At 33.5% G+C, this 23,767-nt stretch overlaps 1 protein-coding gene across 1 annotated transcript; it reads left to right on the forward strand.

The window, feature by feature from the left end:
- The first annotated feature begins 916 nt into the window (after nt 1-916).
- Nucleotides 917-14,034, forward strand: LOC133187999 (protocadherin Fat 4-like). The gene is made up of 14 exons (XM_061323389.1): nt 917-968; nt 1,535-1,773; nt 1,881-2,118; nt 4,336-4,523; nt 4,853-5,027; nt 5,159-5,185; nt 5,307-5,528; nt 6,213-6,403; nt 6,863-6,983; nt 7,537-7,758; nt 7,921-8,061; nt 8,170-8,330; nt 8,754-8,868; nt 9,998-14,034. Exons 1-14 carry the CDS (start codon nt 917-919, stop codon nt 14,032-14,034), a joined length of 6,129 nt encoding a protein of 2,042 aa, XP_061179373.1.
- The last annotated feature ends 9,733 nt before the right edge of the window (nt 14,035-23,767 follow it).

A 23,767-nucleotide genomic window follows, 5' to 3' on the forward strand; every position in this document is an offset into this window, starting at 1 on the left:
CGTTTACCACTTTCCCATTTTAAATGCTCGGGAAACTGCCAAAAATTGAGCAAATGCCTTGATATTTTACAAAAGACGAAATAATAGAAAGTGGATTAAAAATAGATTAATTTTTACCCCAACCTTATCTATTAAATACTAATACTCGTGTATTCGCTAATGAAACCCTGGTTTTTTAATCGTGCGCCGTAGGACCGTACCCTGTGCACATTCAAGTATAATAAAATCTTTATTTTTGTCTATATTTCATTAAAAAAAAAATAACATGCACTTAGATATGATGAATAAGCATTTGCTGAAAATTTCAGCTCAGTGCGCCCATTATTTTCCGAGAAAAACGCTTTGTCCACGATTTTACCGGACAACCCTGGTACATTTTCCGACTTTTCTTAAACTTCATATTTAAAATATTTTCAATATTTCCCTAACGGTTAAACATGCAAATATCAATCTTTTATCGGAAAAAAATATCTATGATCGATAAACAAGATTTAATGTTAAAATTTCATCAATTTGGATCCATATCGACTTTGCTTGGTTTATAAATGAAATATCTAGTATTTTTAAAGGTTAATTTAATTTTGCCATTTATAATTTGATTTCTCCTCCCCCTTACATCATTACATTCTAAATATCATTACAAAGGTATAAAATGTACGTAAGAGTTTACTTAATTATAGTTGATACCATCACTCGACATATTAAATGTTCATCCATATGCTTAATACAAGGCCCTGAGAAATGTTACATATACCGTTTGTTTACGTTTGCGGTATTCAAAATTTAGTGCAAATGTAGATCTCGTGGATTTTTTAACTGTCTGGAATTGATGCTTTCTTTGTAAAGTATTCTATAAAATCATAATCTGGTGGAATTTTTAATTTAACGAGCACAGAATTGTGTCAGAAATACAAATATGGCTAAAGTAAGTACAGAGTATCGTATTACATCTTTAAAACAGAAAGAGAGTAAGAAAATTTATTTATCTAAAAAAAAAAATCACAAGGGAAAATAACAAGCTGATGGACAGGTTAATCAATCTATATATGCACGAACACTTACTCAATAGATAATCTTCTGTTACGAATCAGGTCCCTTGATTTTTTTAATTTGCCTTTTTCAATCATGGAAAAGAGGCTTTTATCTTTATTTTCTTTGAAAAACCTATCAGTTTCATTACTTCATTAAATTGCAATAAAAGACACGAACAAATTTTGCATCATTAACTATATAATTTTGTTTTTTCTTCCCTTATCAAAATTTCTAACATAAATGTAATTACATTATTCGGTATCGGTATAGAACTCTGAAAAATGGTAAACGTTAAATTCTTGAAGGAAATATCACCCAAAATGGGGATTTTGAAAGACGTATTTTGATGATTGTTGTTTTCTTTTTTTTTCCCTCAGTCTTCCAAAAATAAAACAAATTAACAAATAATAAAAAAAATCAGATAGATCATTACATGCACAAAATTTCTGGCATGTTTTAAAATTCCAAGCCATCCATCAAATGTCACATTGATTCAATACAGGTGCCAATACTGCACCAGACTGTAACCCAACCACCCGACTGGTGACGATTTCGGAAACAGTGACGCCTGCTACCACTGTGGTAAGTTTAGGATGTGTTGACACGGATACCGGAGCAGACGGCACTCTAACATGCTCTATCATTTCTGGAAACGGAGAGGCTGCTTGGGAGCTTGGTACTTCCTGTGATTTGAAAACTGTAACGCAGCCAGACTTTGATTTTGGAACTCGATCATACTCGGTAACATAATTTTCTAATCATTAAATTAATAATTTGATACCAAGTAAATTTGTTTCATTTAGCGACATCTAACAGAAGAAAAGTTTTCAAATTTCATTTTATTTAAGTTGGGCATTCGAGTTGCTGATGGAGGGTCCCCGTCATTAACAAGTGACGTCACAATAAACATTGAGGTATTATCAGCCAATGACAATGTTCCTGTGTTTACGGGTGTGCCATACACAGTTACGGTCCCTGAAAATCAGGCAACGAACGTGATGATGTTAGGTATCGCTGTCACAGATGACGACATCCTCCTTATCAACGGAAATGACGAGGTACAGGGCTACAAAATAACTATAACAGGTAATAATAAAATGATGCAAATTACAACTATATAACAGGTAACGTCCAAATCGTACAAAACAATAAGACCACGGAACATTCACTGACAAAACTGGAAATATGCAGCTTACGTCATTTCATTTGGGCTTTTTCGCGTAAAAATAAATTTGCTCAAGTCAGACAAGCTTTTTAGGAAAGCTAATACTTGGTGCATCACTTATAATTATGCTTTGATAAATGACCAAGAAATCACAGGCGCTCCCCATGTAATTCTGTAAAGGACGAATGATAAGAATATATATATATATATATATAGGTCTACCCCTCAATACTATAAAATCAACAAGGTTGATTTTATAGTATTGAGGGGTAGACCTATATATATATATATATATATATATATATATATATATATATATATATATATATATATATATATATATATATTCTTATCATTCGTCATTTACAGAATTACATGGGGAGCGCCTGTGCAAGAAATTAGAGGTGTTTTGCTTAATTTTTAATAAAATAAGCAATCATTAAAATATACTTTTTGTAACAATTTTGTCTTGTTTAATTTTTGCACTTGCTCTCTTTAAACAATAAATTATAATGGGTTCCGATCGGTAACGTATCATTTTACAGCATTTTTTGTACTGTGCTATAATTGAAAAAAAGATGTATAACCATGGGAATTTCCTAAATGTTATAAGGTTCAGCAATTGTAAACAACGGAATCTTAACAGACATGTATATCTTAAATATTTGTGCAATTTATTAGCATAATCTCTTTGATGTTTCATGTCCAGATTCATTGTTTGCTAATAATTAGACCTTCTGAGTTGAGGGTTTAAGAAAGCTAATACTAACGTAAACTTGTCATCACTGGCCAATTCGTCAGACTGGTCAAATTAAGTTCACATTAATCATGTTAATGTAAGATAAAAACATAGATCTAAGCATATTGGATAACCAATGGTAAAATTCTCCCCTATTCATCTATTATGATTGTCTACTCCAACTGGTTATGTTATCGATACGGGAATAGCTGAGTGTAAATGCAAATATCACACTTGTTTTAATGTCGAAACAAAATCAGGTCATAGAACACGTGTGCTTTATGGAATGATTCATGGGTTCAGGCCCTTACCATGCACATCTATAAATTCCGTATTTTAGTTTCAGTTTTTTATTTAATAATTTCGTTTTCTTTATTTAATAATTTCGTTTTTCTTTATTCAATAATTTCGTTTTTCTTTATTTAATAATTTCGTTTTTTCTTTATTTATTTTTGGTTTGCACTATTGGGCTTCCGTACTATAACATAACAAGATACAAATTATAACTTTAAAGGATATTACAAAAAAAAAAAAAAAAAAAAAAAAAAAAAAAATACTAAATAAAAATAAAAAAATGAAAAAAAAAGGTAACGTCTTAAAGATACGAAATAACTATCACAAAAGGTAATAACAAGAAAAATACAAGTTGGAACAGTTGGTAACTTCTTACAAATGCGAAATAACTATAACAAGTTAAAACAAAAAGATACAAATTATTACTATCAGAGGTAACGTCAAAACGATACAAAATAAGTATAACAGATAATAACAAGAAAAATACAAATCATAACAGCTGGTAACTTCAAAGAGGTACAAAATAACTATTACAGGTAATAAAAAGAAAAATACAAGTACGAAAAGTACAGATGAAAAGAAGCAATTTATAAACGTAACAGGAAATGCTAAAAATGTACAAATTACAACGTTTAAATTTTATGGAAAACGATGCTTTACAGTGTAAAGTGAAACAGGTAATGGCAAAGAGTTTTAAGTAGATAGTCACGAACAAGGAACAAGTTGCATACAACTACAAACCTTAATGACAAATTGTAAAATTACTATTAAAAAACAAGTAATACAAAAAAGGTAAGTTAATGAAACAGGCCATTGTAAAACAAATGCAATCGATTTTATTATCAATCTCTTGATAGTAAAAAAAAAAAAAAAAATAGGCACCAGTTAAACCAAGTGAATTTAACCGTTCCAAAGCTAACGCTGATTTGATTGAAAATATACAGCATACAACACTGTTTGACACTGCGGTAAAAAATGCCATTGGGTATAAGAATACCACCACCTGACAAAACTTCTAACTTTTGAGTAATCTAGAATACATGGTTGCAACAAAGGAAATTCATCTTTATTTTTTAAGTATATTTTCTTTCTTTTTCATCTTCAGGCGGAACAGGGGCCGACAAGTTCTTTATAGGAGACATGGCGGGACTCTATCTAAGAAAGAGTCTGGATTATGAAGTGACGCAATCACATAACCTCACCATTGTCGTCACGGATCAGGGGTTGTTACCACAGCAACAGGCAACCTCAAACATTCTGGTGACAGTGCAGGACATAAATGACAATACACCAGTACGATCTGCAGACTCAATTCTCTACTGAGAAAAAAAATAATGCTCATTTACAATTCAAAATATTTTTTTTCACTCAGAAAATATTTATCAAGTAATTTTATGTCTTGACGTATATGTAAGAACACCTATGATTTTCATAAAACATTGCAAAGTATGGAAGGAGCTGACTTTATCATATATTAAACGATATATCTATTGTCGAGGAATATGTTATTGAAAACATGATGCATTTTCAATATTTACATATATAAAATTTTACATGAATGGTTTCTATTTATACAATGGCTACAAGAACTTTGATATGATCGATAATTTTTCTCTCTTCAGAAATGTACAAACAGCTATGTCTTTCTCAGCATATCTGAGGACCAAAAAGCCACATCCGTATTGACTACACTCACATGTACCGATGCGGATAGTGGAGCCAGCGGAACTTTGACCTATTCCATTGTTTCTGGGAATGCAGCGGGGGCTTTTGATGTGCAGAATAATGCGGGAAATTGTGACGTCAGACTGGTGACTGATGGAATAATAGATTTTGAATCTTCTTCAAGTGCAGCATTTCAAGTGAGTGTTTCTCAATCAATCAAGAGATGTAAGCTGTGGTTTTCTATAATAATTATTTGCTCTTAGATTATAGACGAACATTTGAATACAAGTGTGGATAACATAACGTTCATTAAATATGCACATATAGTTTTTTCATATTCAACTAATAATTTTATAGCATGATTTTATACAATAGTTGGCAATAAATTGATGACTGTTTTGTAGCTAGTAGTGCGTGCAACGGACGGAGGTACTCCACAACTCTCGAGTGACGTCACAATAGATATTGAAATCTCGTCAGTTAACGAGATGACTCCGACATTCCATCAAACAACGCCATCTGTTGACGTGAGCGAAAGTATGTCAGTTGGGACCCTTCTCTATCAGCTGACTGTCCAGGATACTGACAAAATAGACTCAGCCAATGCGCAGACAACTGTATCGTCCATTCAAGGTTCACTGATTCCTTCATGCTGATTTATTTAGCGGGAATATATTTTGAGGCCTTTTGTGTGCTAATATATATAAATTCCAAAAAAATATGATTTAGATAGAAACAGAATGACTCAAAGCCCTTATACGCTTTACCAAATAGTCTTCTGACCCATGTTTATGCCGAATTTTGAATACACTAATAAAGCTTTCTAACTGCTAGTAAATTTGAGAGCACCGTTTCGGCAGTATTATCCATAAATAGAAGACTTATATTTAGACAAGTTATTAAATGGAGAAACAATTGTTAAATAAAAAAAGTCTGGTTTTGGCTGAAAATGTTTCCTAGGAAGTTATAAATTTTGAATAACAGTCCGTGTTGATAGGGCTTTTGTCAATTTTAAAAAAGCATTATGGAGCCTTATAGCCCATGGGCCTCATGTTTAATGCTGTTACAAGTATCTGGGAATCAAGAAATGCCATCTGAAAATGTAATATGCAATAATTAATATTCACAATCAACGGATATCTACTTAAATAATCAACGTATAAGTAAGTTTAATCAACGTATAAGTATGTTAATAATTTATCCAGGAAAGATCAAAAGTATTAGTGTCAACAATAGTTATCAATTTCTTTGCAATTCTAATTCACAGTCAATATATTCTTTAAACTAATACATTTTCTTTGCATTTCATTCAAACAGCATCAGCTGATTCATCTAAATTTTCAATTAACCCCAGCACGGCTTCAATGTATCTCAAAGAACCGCTCGATTTCGAGGTTGCCCAGACACATACGATAACAGTACAGGTGGTGGATCAAGGAATTTCACCTCAGAAAATGTCAACTGCCACGTTGACTGTCAATGTTCTTAACGCCAATGACAAAGCACCTGTGAGTATGAAATTAAGTTCTATTCTTATATAGGAATTATTTGGCATCAAAGAATGCCAAGAATTAAAAATGCCAAAATGCCAATAAATTGTTTTACTATAGTGCCATTTCCTCTCGATGTTTCGCATGCTTTACCGACTTTGAGAGTTAATAAAGATAAAATTAAGAAATGTCTACCCCTCTACGACGCAATTCCAGTTGATCAACAAGAATGGTCATCTATCCTTTTGTGCTTCGTGACATGTTGATTACAATAAACACGCTTACCGCAAACACACTTATAATGAATTCTTGGAAACAACAAAGCGATTTTTTTATTTCCTTTAGTTTTATAAATGCATTATAAACTTATAATGTTTAATGAATAACGTTTATAACGAATCAAAATCGTTCGTCCCTGGTCCTTCGGTAAAGGCGCGTGTTTTACCGTACTACAATGTAGATGGTGTTCTGTTGTAGGTGTGTTCAGCCAGTTACTTCGCTCTTACATTAACGGAATCCACTGCTGTTGACAGTCAGCTCCAGGACATTAGCTGTAGTGACGTAGACGCTGGTGCGCTGACCTACACCATTACTGCAGGTACTCCACGTATAGTCTGTTTTAGGCTTAACAGAACCAAAGGGTCGCATGAGATTTTCTAAATCTAGTCAAGTTTTAATCTGAGCATATAATACATGTAGATGTTAGTATGATCCAGAGTATTAAGCTTCACATTTTCATCCTCTCCAGAAGGCTAGATTATTTAAAGCAAACTTATCTCGAAATATTTCTTAAGGTGAAAAAAAACACGTTTATCTTGCCAAATGGAGATAACTGGAAAAAATATTAATTAAAACAGGGTGGTTTCACTTAAAAATCCTTAAGGAAAAAAACTAGAATGATGTATATAACAGGAAAAGAAATAATTCTTCTCACAGCTTCCGAACGAGGCCTCAATAGGAGATTTAAGTTTAAAATCTATATGTCATGAAAATCACACCATAGGTAAATGGTGTGATTGGTATGAAACTTTATACAATATTTGCTAAGTATTAAAGGCCTATAATTTAAAACCATGTTTAGGAATATTGAAATTTTGAAGATTTTTGAAGTTAATTATTTATATTATTAATGTATTTATTAAAATCTACAGGGAATGCTCTTGATAAATTTAAAATTGTTGGACAACTGTTAAAACTGAAGAGTCAGATAGATGCCGACACAGAGGCCATTCAATACAGATTGATAACGGAAGTTGCTGATGCCGGACCTGCGCCTGCGCTTACAACCACAGTGACGATCGATGTTTACATCACGGGTATCGACGACAATGTTCCACTGTGGGAAACTCCTACTAATGGAGCCTACACTGCAAGTAATTCTATTTGGGCACAATTTTACACAGTTTACTTTTGTCTTCTTTGTTTTGCTAAATGAATGAAGAAAAATTATAAATATTTAGTACACAGATAATATACAATTTATTTATCCCTTGCTCGTGTAATGCGGGCTCTGAGGTCTGTTGGTTTATATTTAGCTTTGCCTGAGAATTCTGCTGCGGGGACATTTGTACAGATGATAAGTGCCACTGATGCAGACCTAGCCGGAACTTTTGATGCTGAAGTAACATACAAAATCGAGGACGTAAATTCTCTATTTGGAATAGAATCGAAGTCTGGTAATTTTTCATACACACTTTTACCAAGTTTAATATTGAAGAGTGAAATTATGGGCAATGCAAAACTTTTGTTTAAGTCACGTACAGTTTCTCCCTTTTACTCTTTAGGTAGAATTTACCTTGCAAGAGATGGAGTTGACAGGGAGGTCCTAGATAATTACGTCATAAGTGTTTCTGCTCATTCATCCAATCAGATAGCGTCTAAAATCCTGGGAACGGTAGCTGTCACAGTGACGGACATTAACGACAACAGTCCAACTTTCTCCCAGGTAAAAATACTCAAATCAAAAATGGTGTTCTACTAAAAATATGTTACGATATTCTTTAAAGTGCAACTTCTTAATATTGTAAGAAATTTGGTAAGAAATTTGGTTGGCTGGTTGGAAATGGTTTGCTATATGTCCTCTCGAGAATACTTCATGCATATGGGGACGCCATCAATTGCCAAAGATGTACAATCTCCTGTGACACGGGACCTTGGTTTATACGAACCTGTCTCCATGTCCTTGAGTGAGATTCGATTCCGCGACAAGAATGATCAACTCAATCTAGATCAAAGCAGAACTTTTGGTCTCATCACTGTAACTCAGATACATGTACATTTGAAACAACATGCAAATATTAAAGGTAAATTTATATTAACGCATGACATAAACCTATACTGTATTTAAGACATTTTTGTGTTTTACCAGAGCACGTACCATGTAACAGTTCCTGAAAACACAGCTATAAACACCGGAATCATAACTGTGACTGCGCAAGATCCGGATCTGGGTACTAATGGACAAATCAGTTATGCAATAACAAGTACGGGTAGCCTATTTATGTAGTAAAGTCAACATGGGTTGATATTTGACAGAAATTCATATTTTATGCGAGAGACCAAAAAACCCCTTTCAAACGAGTTTAACGATTTTATCTGCATAAATGTATAAAATACTATTTTTAAATAATTTTGGATGAATACAAATCTCACAATAACTGACTTTCTATTTAGTATCCAATTATTTATGATGCAGAATGAATGGCAAGAAAAAATAAGTTCACTTTGCAAATGAGGTATATTTAAAAATGAAAATTCCCCAAAATCTTTCACTGTTGCAGAATGAAATCGCAAAAATTCAAAGCGCAGAAGTATTACCCATTTTATATGCAAACTGGATTATGCAATTCACCATCCATGGCCAAACATTTATCATTTTGAATGAGTATCTTTAACACTCGTATAGTTTGTCAGCTTTACTGGTTTTGGTTGTTAACAATTTCAATGGTCATCTGGTTTCATGAACATGAATATTTCTTTTATCAAATTCTGTCAAATTGGTCCTATTCTTTTGCGTTTCAGAACGCGTGGTTATCATTTTTGTATTTATTTACTTTTATGCATATTGATTACATACTAGAATTCAATAATTCGTTTACAAAATTAAAATGTTGGCAGAAAATACTTTTTTATAATTACTAATTAATGCCAAACAGGTGGAAACGCGGGAGCTGGGTGCTCCTTAGCTATTGGAGCCACAACCGGTGTGATCTCCGCAACCTCTGCTTTAGACTACGAGGCAGCTGTTGTCTGTAGCCTTGTTGTGAAAGCGACAGATAGTGGCACGCCCACAGCATTGTCTTCCACTGTGAACGTTTACATCACAATCTCCAGTATAAATGAGTTCACGCCTACATTTACAGGACCTATTACGGGAACAGTGCAAGAAAACTCAGTAACAGGTTTGTTGTGAATTACAATACTTTATTATGCTTTAATAAACATGACATTAAACTCAATCTTGTAAAATGTTTCATGTATGTTTTTATGAAATTGCAGAAGACACGTTAATTTATTATTAGCACTGTCTTAAATGTGTTAAATGGCCTGCAGCTACTTTACTACCAATGAATATGAAATTTCACAACGAGTTTTAACTATATCATTTTCCAGGTGTGGCTATGACTTTCCCTGCTGCTACTGATAACGACGCTGGTGTTGACGGATCGATAGTTTACTCACTGACAACTCACACTGATGCCTTTGCCATCAAAAGCACCACCAAAGAAATTGTTCCAATTCGACCTCTTGACCGTGAGGCCCTATCTACCTATGAACTCGTACTTGTGGCTGTTGACCAAGCTAAAGTAAATAGGAAAACGGGTACAGCCACCATGACCGTATCTGTTCAGGATGTAAACGAATACCCTCCAGATTGTGCAATAAGTGCCGAGGTAACCGGAAGTCCACCATTTACAATCGGGTCAAATATATACACAATGGTATGTTCAGACCATGATGCACCAGGACCGAATGGTGCTATTGTTTATTCTATAACTGCAGGGAATACGAACACGGATTTTCGTGTTGAAACAGACGGCCGTGTGGTCTACAACAAATTGCCAAGTGATGTTAATTATCAACTAACAATTGTAGCATCTGATTCCGCCGTGACGCCCCTTTCGACCACTGTGTTTCTTCATATAACCTTGCAGTCAGATCCACTGTTCACAAACATGCCTGGCACTGTGTCCATTGATGAAACCTCTCCGCTGGGTGCTTCTGTATTTGATGTCTTGGGGAGCTCTGCTTCCGGTTTTAAGTCATTTTCAATAATAAGTGGTAATGCGGATAATAAATTCAAGATAAATTCTTACACAGGGAATGTATTTATATTTTCTGCTTTAGACAGGGAAACCACTTCTTTGTATACTCTAAGCATCAGAATCACTGATATTAATTTATCAAAAACAGCTGACAGCACTCTTACAATTACAGTATTAGACAATAATGATAATGCTCCGAAATTTGGCTCTTCATTTTACGAAACATCGGTAGTTGAAAATATCGGTGTTGGAACCCTGATTCAGGACTTAGTGGCAATAGACAACGACGAAGCTGGTCCCAACAGTGCTGTAACATACGCTATTGTCAGTGGAAACGCTGAAAGTAAGTTTGAAATTGATACCAGTGGTAAGTTGAAGCTGAAGGCAGCTCTGGATGCCGAGACGACGACAGTTTACATGTTAACAGTGACAGCAACAGATAGCGGGACGCCTCAACTAACAGGAACAACAATTGTGTTGTTACAAGTAACAAATTTTAACGAGTTTCAGACAGAGTTTTTGACAACAGGGGGAGCTTACTCTCATTCTCTTTCTGAGAACACTGCTCTTGGGACGCTTGTATTTTCTGTCACTGCTCAAGATCTGGACGTGGGGTCACAAATCACTTACGCTATCACATTGGGGAATGACAACTCTTTCGCGATAGACCCTCAATCTGGAAACATTTTTCTGACCAAGTTTCTTGATAGGGAAACAACCCCAACATATTCCTTAACGATTTCCGCCAACAATGGCCAGGGAGAAGTCAAAGACGCCGTTCTTGCTTTGACTATTACAGACGTAAACGATAATGATCCAACTTTCTCACAAAATGTGTATAGCACACAGGTGATCGAGAACTATCCAGTTGGTGGGTCAGTGTTAAAGGTCACATGTACAGACGCAGACAGTAGCGTAAACAGTGATGTGACATTATCGATAGTGGCAGGAAACACGGTTAACGCTTTCAGGATAACTGGAGACGTTATCGAAGTTAATTCAGTTTTAGACTACGAAACTATCAATAAATATGTTTTACTTATTGAAGGCAAGGATAAAGGCATCCCCAGTCGATCCTCCACTGCCACGGTCGACATAGAAATCACACCAGTATATCCACAACCGCGATTTGCTTCTAACGTTCAGACCACTACCATTCCAGAAAATACAGTTGTTGGAACAACTGTGTTCGATTCCGATGCAACAATTGGCGGTGCACTAGAGAACAAAGACCTGGCTTACACCATTACTGCTGGAAATTCGGAAGGAAAGTTCGCAGTAAATGAAAATACTGGGGAATTGAGTGTGATTGGAATTCTGGACAGAGATACCACTGCGAGCTATGACGTAACAATTAGCGCAGTAAACATTCAGCAGACAACACTGCGAGATTTGATCACTGTCACGGTGACGCTAAGTGATATCAATGATAACAAACCGATATTTTCTGTTCCGAAGTATTCTTTCACAATCTCGGAAACAAGTTCGATCAATACTATTGTAGGAGTCCTAACAGCTTCCGATAAAGATACTGGGGCAAATTCTGTACTCAGTTTCTCGATTATATCTGGCGAAAACAGCGCTGATTTTGCCATTGACCCATCCACTGGACAACTTCAGGTCAACTCAGTGTTAAATGCGCCTCTCAGAAGTTATTATGCGCTCATCGTTCAGGCCGCCGATGGTGGCACTCCCTCCTTGACTAGCAAAGCAGAAGTTGATATAACTGTAATAGACATTAATGACAATTCACCTATTTTCAGTCCAGCTGTCGTTAGTATCAAAGTAAATGAAATTCTTAACATCAGTAGTGCTGTATATTCTGTGTATGCAACAGACGCTGACTCTGGGGCAAATGCTCGACTTACGTACTCTATTCTGTCTGGAAATAATGACCTGCGCTTCTCTGTTGATCCAAACAATGGAAAGGTTCTTCTGCGGAATCTTCTTGATCGCGAAACAGTAAATCTCTATAGTCTTGTTATCATAGCTGTTGATGCTGGGAGTCCAGCAAAAACAGGAAGTTTAACATTAAGCATCGAAGTTGTTGATGCTAACGACAATTCGCCGTATTTTATTGGAGAACCATATTCTGTAACTCTTGGACGAGCTGATCCAGTTGGAACATACCTGATATCAATTAATGGTAATGACACCGACTTGGCAGACAATGCTGTGGTTGAATATTTTATTGTCAGTGGTGACGTATCTGACACGTTCTATTTGAACAAAGACACCGGGCGTGTTACGACATTAACGTCACTTGTTTCGTCTCCTGATACATACTCTCTGGTAATTCATGCTATTGATAGAGGAGTTCCAAAAAGAACATCCTCTACTTCTCTGGCAGTACGAATTGATCCACCTACCTCGCCAACTATCAGTGATTTTTCTTTTACTGTAGACGAAAACGTTCCTATGGATACATCAATAGGAACAGTACTTCCTGACCCGATACATAATCCTGGAACAACCATCATTTACACCATTTTATCAGGCAACTACAATAATAACCTTAAAATAGGGCTAAATAATGGAGTTGTTAAAGTAGCACGTGCTTTGGATCACGAGGAGCGAAGCAGTTACTATCTCACAATAAAAATCCAAGATTCCATTAACTCTGCACTCGTTTACAACAAAAATGTACACGTGACAGTAAATGATCTTAATGACAACACACCACTTTTTCAATCCACAACAATTACTTTCACTAATGTCGTTGAGAATTCCCCAGTTGGGTTAACTATCGGACAGGTGCCTGCAACAGATGCTGACAGCGGACTCAATGGTCAGCTTACATACGAGATAGATCCATCTGACACAACTGCCTTGTCAGCATTGAGCATCACATCCACTGGACATTTGACACTCTCAATCTCTCCGGATTACGAATCTTCACCTAGAATAGCGTTCGTAGTTTACGCTAAAGACCAAGGGACACCTTCTCTCACTGGAACAGTGAATGTTGTTATCGACTTGATTGATGTTTATGATAATCCACGCTCTGCCTCAGCGAATAGCGACTCTCCCTTTTATTCACTAGAATGTCCCATTACCGCACAAAATGGTGACGTCATAGTAACCATTAAAGCAACAGATTTTGGATACACGGTTGGTGCAACTGACAGCATTAGATTTAAGTTGATTGGTGGTGGCACCGTGTTTGATGTGGGGGCCACAAACGGAAATTTATACGTCAAGGATCACACTAAGTTGTTTGCAGAAACACGATATTTCTTTTCCATGTCTGTACGAATCCAGACTTCTAATAACAATGTGACGGCCACTTCTGCTTTGTTTCGGGTAGATACAATGACCCCCAGATCACATATGGTTATTCTAACACACAGCATTTCTAAAACAACCGTTGAATCACAAAAGTAAGTGAATAGAAGAACAAAGTATGTACCTAGTTATGAAGTTTAGATTTACAATGAAAAAAAATATATACATGTATCACTAATGTTAAACAATATAAAACGCTGTTTCTAATGATTATATTCCAAAACAGGCACTTACTTCTCGCTGCTCTTCAAAATTTGTTTCCCGCCAATACAAGGGTCGGTGTATGGAGAATAACTGGGACGACGACGACAGCTAGACGTCGACTTTTGGCGGAAACGTAAATATCATTATTAACACTGACAGTGCTCAAACATTCAAATATTTTAGGGCTAACCTTTACTTTGATATTAATTTGATAACTACCACTTAATTCTTTTATATGATATAATATTTACCCCACCTAATATTTAATAGTTTTAGACAAGATAGATCTGAAGATAAATAATTATAATTTTCATGGTTTTAATAGATACTAATAAATATTTCTAATAACATTACTTGATTTTTACAATAAAGAATTGCGATTGTTTCGAAAATGCAGATTTATTATTTATGTGCCAAAGAAGGGAGAAAAAAAGCAAAATGGAATTGCGCAAATAATGTTACTGAAAATGTTTTTCATGTTAAGATCGCAGTCCAGCATTTATGTTGTCAACAGTCTATCAGCTGATACCCAGTCTGGAATAGAGGGGAATAAACCCTTTATGTCGCAAGATAACATCTTAAATGTTCTACGTCAGTCATCTGATGGCACACCTGCATCCGTTTTGACCACACCCACTTTTGCAACGTTTCCTGTGACGTCAGTAAATCCTTCATCAGAAGCTTTGATCTCTGACACACAGTCGTGGGTTGAAACCACTGAGGGGATCGCGGTTTTGACGACAATAGGGGTTACGATTTTACTAGCAGTCTTGTTCACGGTTCTCTTCTGTGTCTGTACAAGAAATCGTAAATACAAGTAAGCAAGTGAGATATGGTAAATATTTCACGATTTTCATTTCAACATTCAAAAGATTTCTTGAAATTGTCTGAAAGGGTTCTTGAGTTTTCTTAATGTTTCATCGCAAAACTGAAATCAAGTTATCTATCCATTTGTATAAAATCCATGCGAACATTAAATCAATTCATTTTTTCGATTTTGAAGGCTGGAAGATGACGATGATAAAAATAGAAAAGGTAAGAAAACACCATTTTTACATCATAGTAAACTGAAGTTCAAATGTTGCAAAGTAAAAATACTTCTTCCACAATATTTCAAATCTCGCAGGATCAATATTCCTATTGTGTGCATAATTAAATTAAATGTTTATCTTCTTGCAGGTCTGGAAATCCAAAAATAAATTTATATTTTATTAAAAGTCAAGACACCAAATATATATTTTGAAACTCAAAATGATATCAGAATTATAATAAAGGCACAAATTGTGTAGATTTGATATATGTCTTTGGTAATTCCCAATTTTGAATTTATAGTAAGGTGTTGTGAATCAACATTTTTCCATTTAAAGTGTTTACTATTAACTTTAGGAAAAACGAGAGTGTTACCTGAGAAGAGACATCCTGACCAAGAGGCTTTTATTATTAATGTAAGTAAACCTGTGAGAGTAATCTGTAGATTCATTTGATATATATGTATATCTATGTAACTATATCTATATATCTATATAACTATTGAATGTATAAATAACGGAACAAAGTTATTCAATACAATCAACCAAAGAAGCTTACTCTAGGATTAATAATCAATCTTTTGTTAAACAAGGTTGATCTATACAAATTTTGTGATTGTTTATACGACATCCTTAAAGTGCACATACCATGTTGTTTTCCAAACGTCTTTGAACAGAATTAAAGTTATATCTGTTACAAGAATTACATATAAAACACCCGTTTGATTTCGCTCGTTTTGATACTTGGCCAGAAAATAATTGCATTGAAAAAATTGCTATTATTTTTGTAGCTTTTAAATTTTTTCCGTGTTTTGAATTTTGGTTTGAATTGCACTTTGAAAACAAAGCAATTTACATTAACATCTTTTATTTTATAACTTGATATTTAAAAAAAAAAAAAAAAAAAATAATAATAATAATAATTAGGACATGCAATCAGTTAACAAATGTATAAAAATGATCCGATTGATGAGCAAGGTCATATGAAATGATTCATGGATTGACAAATTAACTAGCAAAATGTCATGTTGAATGAATTTGTTTCAGGACATACCGCCTGAAGCTCTGCCAGTTATCCCCACCTATCGGGAGTCGATGCAGCATGATGTTTACAATCCAAGAAAAAGTAAGAATCCTCTAGCACGATTCATTTTTTTTTTAACAAAAGATCGAAATAGCGATATAGAATATAAAAACGTCTACTTTTTAGCTCACCTGAGCCGAAGGCTCAAATGAAGTTTTCTGTTAAAATTTGGCCATTGTCTGTCGTTTTCGTCGTTGTTAGCTTTTCACATTTTCATCTTCTTCTCCAGATCCACTGGGCAAATTTTAACTAAACCTTGAACAAAGTATTCCTGAGTAAAGGTGATTCAAGTTTGTTCAAATGCAGTGCCATGCGCTCTTCCAAGGGAGATAATTAAGAAATAGTGAAAAATTAAGTAGGGTAATTTAAAAATCTTCTTCTAAAGAACCACTGGGTCAGAAAAGATGAAACATATGTGAAATCAAAGCTTTCTGGGGGTAGTGTAGATTCAATTATGTTCAAATCATGACTCCAAGGATAGGATGGAGCCACTTTTGGCAATCGAAGTTTTACAAAGGAATACTTATGAAAAATCTTTAAAATTCTTCTTTATAGAACAGCAATGCCATGATTTGTCATATTTAGATGGAAGCATCCTCAAGAAGATTAGATTCAAGTTTGTCCAAATCATGATCCCCAGAGTAGGGAGAGCACACTTTGGGCGATCAAAGTTTTTCATAGTAATACATGTTTATACGGATATAGATACGCGTTGCTTTTAATAGTGTTATATAAAAGAAAACATTTGCAAATGTAAATATATCCCGATAGATGTTTAAAAATGATACATTATTTCTTAAGTACAATCAATCTAGCTGTAGTTCATTTTATAACCTTGACTTTACTTAAGGAGTCCTTCATAAGCTTTAAATTTCTTTATTCCGCTTTTTGCGATAACATATAAATATGTCTGAATAATGTATTAAAACATTTACATTACCATAAGCAATTGATGTATCGATTTTGAAATTATGATTTGTAGTGAGACATTGATATAAAAATTTTTATCATTCAAGCTTGATAAATGATAAAATTGAGTCGGTGTGATGATTTGTTCCGGATTCTTTCGTTAATATAGTAATAATTTTATGGTCACTTATTTTTTAGTTTCTAAAACCAATGAAGTTCCAGTTCGCAAAACAAGTAAGCATGTTTCGTTAACAGATTTAAACAACTCATCGACGACTGACGAAGGTAAACATTGAAATATTTTTTTACTCTCTTTAACTTCTCTTACAAATGTGATCATATCCGTTTAAAACTGCACTGCGATTTTTTGATATCCATTTGAAATAAGTGCACAGTTAATCAAGCCAAAATGCTTTTTTTACAGTTTGTCCTGTATAGCAGAGTTTTTTTTATTTTGAAATAGTAACATATTAACCCTGTTTCCTTTTATATTTTTGTTTCACAGATTTGTTTAAGTTCTGGAGTAGCAATATCGGCTAACAGCACATAAGCAAGCTTTTGAATTCATCCAGACTTTTTCCTTTCTTTTATATACCCTGAAGATTTTTAAAGACATGCTGCACCAGTAAATTCAGTCAATTTGTGCTGTACTGGTTTGTTTTAAATTGATATTTGTAAGCAAAACATATCGAATTGCTTAAAACATCACTCACTTTTGATGTTCATATCACAAGCATGAAAAAAGGGCTTTGCTTATTTGCACTACTTTTAACAACAGCTAGAGTTTTCGTATTATGGATGCACAAAGATAAAAAAAGAGAAAGCTTTTGTGATTTTTTTTAAATATCAAAAGTCTTAGTTTGTGATTAAAGAAGCAGTAACATTAATATTAATGAATATTATGTGGATGAGATCAATAAATACATATCATTCCACTGTTATCTCTCACAGTTCCACCTAAATTATTCCAATCGAGTGGCCGGAAGGAAAGAAGTGACCTCTCGCGAAGGGAAGGAGTGATAACTCCTAGAAATATAATGATCGAGTGACAGTTTGGCTTAACATTCTAGGCTTCACGAGAGCAAGTTATTAACATTGCTTTTTTTTTCTCCACGCCAATTATAAACTGTAAATGTTCATCAAAATAAAAGATTTTTGATATTTTATTTAACAAAATAAAAGACTGCTTTTTGTTGCTTTGGTTTATTACAGTGTATATTTGGTTTACTAAATAATACTTTGTAAAAAGTAATACTTTGTAAAAAGTGGAAAACTTATGTCAAAATATCTATGGAATATGAACTACGAGGGTTGTTCGGAAGTTCGCGGACTACCGTCATAACTATTTACTTAACGTCATGATTTATTCAAATTTGGCAGAAATGTTTCAACAATAATATAATAATTTGAATAACGTTTATAAATTTTTTTTAAATATCGTGATTTATTTCAAACTTATTGAGAGTTAAAAAAAAATGCGGAAATCGGAACGCGGAGCAGGTCAACACTTAGTAAATTACAATCAATACACTAAATAATATCTATCATCATATTCTCTGTAAAATGGCGCAAAAACGGAAAAATCTAGACGTTCAAATTAAGAATTGCTACATCGTTTTATATTCCAAATTATGACTTAATAGTTTGCATCGTTGAAAAAAAAAATCAGTTTCAGAAGATAGAGAGTCCTCATTGAAAAAGACAAAAAAAGACGACGTCGTAGAACGTCACGAAGCAGCAGTTAACGATACATTTTGTGTTGTACTCTGGAAAATCCTAGAATCTGAAGATGTTGTAGGAAGCAGGAAATATGTCAAAAGCGAGCCTGCATGTGCGTGTACATGGCACCAGCGGTATTTTAATGATAGAAAAAGTAACAGAAGAGGAAGATCTGTGAGAAAATGGATTATCTATAAAAATCTGATCAAAAACTTAAAAAAAGTAAGTTCCTGGTAAGAGATAAGGCGCTTCACAGTTGCTGATATTGTGAAAGCAATATTACGCAGTAAAATATATATAAACATGTTAATATAACACTGACAAACAAAATTATGTTATTTGAATAATTGTTAGCAAAATACATTTCAAGTGATAGAGAGACGTTTTTTATGAGTACACTGGTATAAGGCCATACTGTGAAATGTTTAGGGAGATTATTTTTGAAAACTCATGACGCTGTTTTTGACGTTACAATATTGCTGAGTTTGCTCCGTTTTTATAAAACATGTTGATTTTAAAATTAAACAAAAAGATTTAACCAACGAATCGACGACTGAATCACATGGAATGAAATTTCAGACATCAATCAAATAAATAATTTTACATAAGATAATGTGTTCATTTAAAATTTCTTGAAGATAGTGTAACGAAGTTTGACATGATCCGCGAACTTTCCGAACAACCCTCGTATATAGCTATGAATATATTTTTAATAAGATTGTTCACATTTTAAGAAATTAATGCACTACATGACTGCATTAAATTGTTCTTAATTAAAGAAATCTATGTTCCATTGCATCACTGTACTGCGACTAACATCTGAGTTTCTACCGCCCAAGACGCTTGCTGAAAGCCGCACATAGGATCAACAGAACGGTCAGAACCATCCAGTTTCCTGTTGATTGAAAAAAAAAATAGTTTGAATTAACATGCTTTTATTTTTAAAAAATCTCCGAGCCCCCCCCCCCCCCCCCGGTCCGATAGATATCCTTGTGATGTATAGTAAGCGTTGTTAATAAAAGTTCTTTATAATTATATTATTCCTCACCTGATAAAGTCTTGCTGCCGTCACATCCATCATGTCCAGACGCTTCTGTCGGACGTATTTCTTAAAGGGAAAATATTTTTTTTTAAACTTTGATTTGAAAACTCGGTGCATTATATTTAAGAAATAATATTTTGAAATCAGAATTTAACGAGTAGAATCAGAAAATTAAAATAATTATTATCAATAAAGTGAATTAAATTCATACCACTTAGCACAAACAAAGCAGCAAAACAAATAAACAGAATATTATCCAGCAACATCATTTCCCTTTAGAATAATTTAATAATCTTTCTACTGAAGCTTCTCAAGAAAAGTCCCCCTTTTTCTCTGCGAATATTAAAGTTTGGGGGTAATTTAACGGACGTTTAAATTGATCCGTAAATTGAACAATTAACATTGAGGTGTCTGATTTTCTATAATGAGAGAGTGACAAGTGTGTATTGTGAAAAACAAAATCGTGATAAGTATCAGTGTACATGGTTTGGTTCACCGAGTGCCTTCCGTTGTTGGTTTTACAAGAGTTAGGACGATTACATTAAGACATAATTAAGTATGTTTGTCGATTATTTATGGTTATGTATTCCATTGTAAGTATGCTCGAAATAATTGGACAATTATATCTTCGAACGTTTGACTTTTGTTATAATTTTGTTCCAGTTTCTTTGACGTCAATTTTTTCAGGAGTATACTTTTACGCATACTCATTAAGTAATTGAAAGTAGTTCTCCGTGTCAACCTTTTCTAACGACACTTTACAGTACACTTATATATATATATATATATATATATATATATATATATATATATATATATATATATATATATATATATATATATATATATATATATATATATGTAGTAAAAAAGTGACTCCCATCAAGCCACGAACCCCGTTTTCACTTAGATCCGACACTAATTTAGTGTTTCGGCGGTGTGATAACAGGCCAAGCAATAAATAGATATTCCATACTAATTATAATTAGTTATATAAGTCCGCCATCATCAGGGATCCACTTATATATATATCAATATTGTATATTCATTTTATTTGTTTCATTATATACCGGTATGTTCTTTTTAGATAGTAGAACCGGTAAGGGAATTTCCTAAGGTCACGAAATGTTTAAATAATAAACACAGATGAAAGTTGTTTGTGTAAATACGAGGGTTGTTCGGAAAGTTCGTGGACTTCTGTCATATCTTTTTTATTTAACGTCATATGTCATCCAAATTTGGTAGAAATATTTCAACAATAAATTTAAATGATTTGTGTTAAATTTTTCAAAAATATCATGATTTATTTAAAACTTATCCAGAATTAAAAACTGCAAAAATTGGATCGCGGCGCAGGTCAAACTTTAGTAATTTACAAACAATACACTAAATAATGTCTGTAGTCATCTTCTCTGTAAAATAGATAAAAAAACGAAAAAATCCTAGACGGTTAAATTAAGAACTGTTACATCGATTCGTATTCCAAATTATGGCTTAAAATTTTGCTTGGGTAAAAAGAAATCAATTTGAGAAGACAGGTAGTCCTCATTGAAAACGACAAAAACGATGACGTTGTAGAACGTCACGGAGCAGCAGATAACGGTGCGGTTTTGTGTTATACTTGGGAAAAATTCTGAATAAACGCTAAAAATGTTGAAGGAATCAGAAAATATGTCACAAGCGAGTCGTGCATGTGTGTTTAAATGGTACATGCGGTATTTGAGTGACAGAGACTATGTATCGGACGAGGACAATCTGTGAAAAACGGTTTAACTGTAAAATTCTGAAGAAAACTTTTAAAAGTTGGGACGTCATGGAAAGATGTAGGCGCTTCAGAGCTGCTGATCTTGTGAAAGCACAGTTAAGCGGTAAAATAAATTAAACATTAACAAAGGGAATTATAAAACGAGAACAATTGTTAGAAAAATAAATGTCAATTGATTGAAAAAGGTTTTTAATACGTGGGTATTGGACTTACTGTGTGAATGTATAGGGATAGAATTTTTAAGAAACTCTTGACGCTATGTTTTTGACGTTACATTGCTTTTGAGTGTGCGCCGTGGTTACAAAACATGTTGATTTTAAAATGAAGTAAATTTATTTCTATCACATCGAATGGAATGAAATTTCACAGATCATCAAAACAAATATTTTTACACATGATATTGTGCTTATTTTAAATTTCTTGGAAGTAGTATAACAAAGATTGACATCGTCCACGAACTTTTCGAACAACCCTCGTAAATATGCAAGAATGCGATAATTTGTTAACTGTCTCTGACTGAGATATGTCAGTAAATGATATGGTTGATTACATTGTAATTGACCAGTAAGTGAGGCTTTAATATCTTTTATTAAAGTTTTGAATATTATATACCGGTATATAATAAAACAAATAAAATGAATAAACAATATTGATATATATAAGTGGATTCCTGATGATGGCGGACTTATATAACTTATTATAATTAGTATAGAATATCTATTTATTGCTTGGCCTGTTATCACACCGCCGAAACACTAAATAAGTGTCGGATCTAAGTGAAAACGGGGTTCGTGGCTTGATGGGAGTCACTTTTTTACTACACCTTGGGAAATTCCCTTACCGGTTCTACTATTTAAAAAGAACATACCGGTATATAATGAAACAAATAAAATGAATATACAATATTGATATATATAAGTGGATTCCTGATGACGGCGGACTTATAAGACTAATTATAATTAGTATAGAATATCTATTTATTGCTTGGACTGTTATCACACCGCCGAAACACTAAATTAGTGTCGGATCTAAGTGAAAACGGGGTTCGTGGCTTGATGGGAGTCACTTTTTTACTCTCTCTCTCTCTCTCTCTCTATGTATATATATATATATAATATATATATATATATATGTATATAATTGTGTTTAATTATATTTTTAGGATATTCTTTTAGCAGTTGTAGGTGTTGATGCCTTAATTTTAGTAGTACTTGTAAAAGAAAGACAATTTAAGAGTAAAGGGAGATCACAATCAAAATATTCATTTAGGGAAAACAATGAATGTAATAGCTACCCAATTTATAGGTATACCATGTTGGGGTTGTTAACGGATTATAAACCGTGAAGCGGTTTTTAAAGCGTAAACTGCTCCAACCCAGTTAATAATGTACAGACTGGAAAGCAATTAAATTAATTTCTTAAAATTTAATTTTCCATAATTTAGTGTTAGAAAAAAGACGATAATCCTTAAAAATGACTTCAGATTGTACAAAAATCAAATTTTAACGTCAGACGGATCAATATATTTGATGAAAGTTATTGTGATCTAGGCATAACAATATATACATTTATACATAGGGAGAGGTCGTAATAAGTTTTCAGAACTCTCATTTTTGAATGTAAAAATGTTATTGAAATATGGAACAGATTAAGTTCTTACCTGAAAATAGATATCAAATGGAAACATGTAATGATTGGATTTAGTTCTGAGCGTAATAGAAAAACTGTATCACTCAATACACTCATCTCTTATGTTGCCTATAGAATTTACAAATATAAGATGAACTGTCGACTACATTCCTTGGATGAAACTAGCTACAACATTTTTAATCATGTTAAATCTTCAATAATTTTCTATGCTTCCATTCTGAAAAATTTGAACTCTCTTGTAGACTACAGGCTTTTTAAAGATTTTGCCTAAAATATTTTCGAATGCATGTTTCAATTTCTTTACATTGTATTAAGTCAATATTGTCATATTATCTTAAGTTCGTAATGTAACTTGTTCTAAGTATGTTATATATATATTTCTATGTTTGTTTTTATTAAGAAATAAAAATAAAATATGATAAAAAAAAAGG

Source organism: Saccostrea echinata, unplaced genomic scaffold (assembly GCF_033153115.1).
Source record: "Saccostrea echinata isolate AGI-Se365-2 ecotype Australia unplaced genomic scaffold, CSIRO_AGI_Sech_v1 ptg000015l, whole genome shotgun sequence".
NCBI classification, from domain to species: domain Eukaryota; kingdom Metazoa; phylum Mollusca; class Bivalvia; order Ostreida; family Ostreidae; genus Saccostrea; species Saccostrea echinata.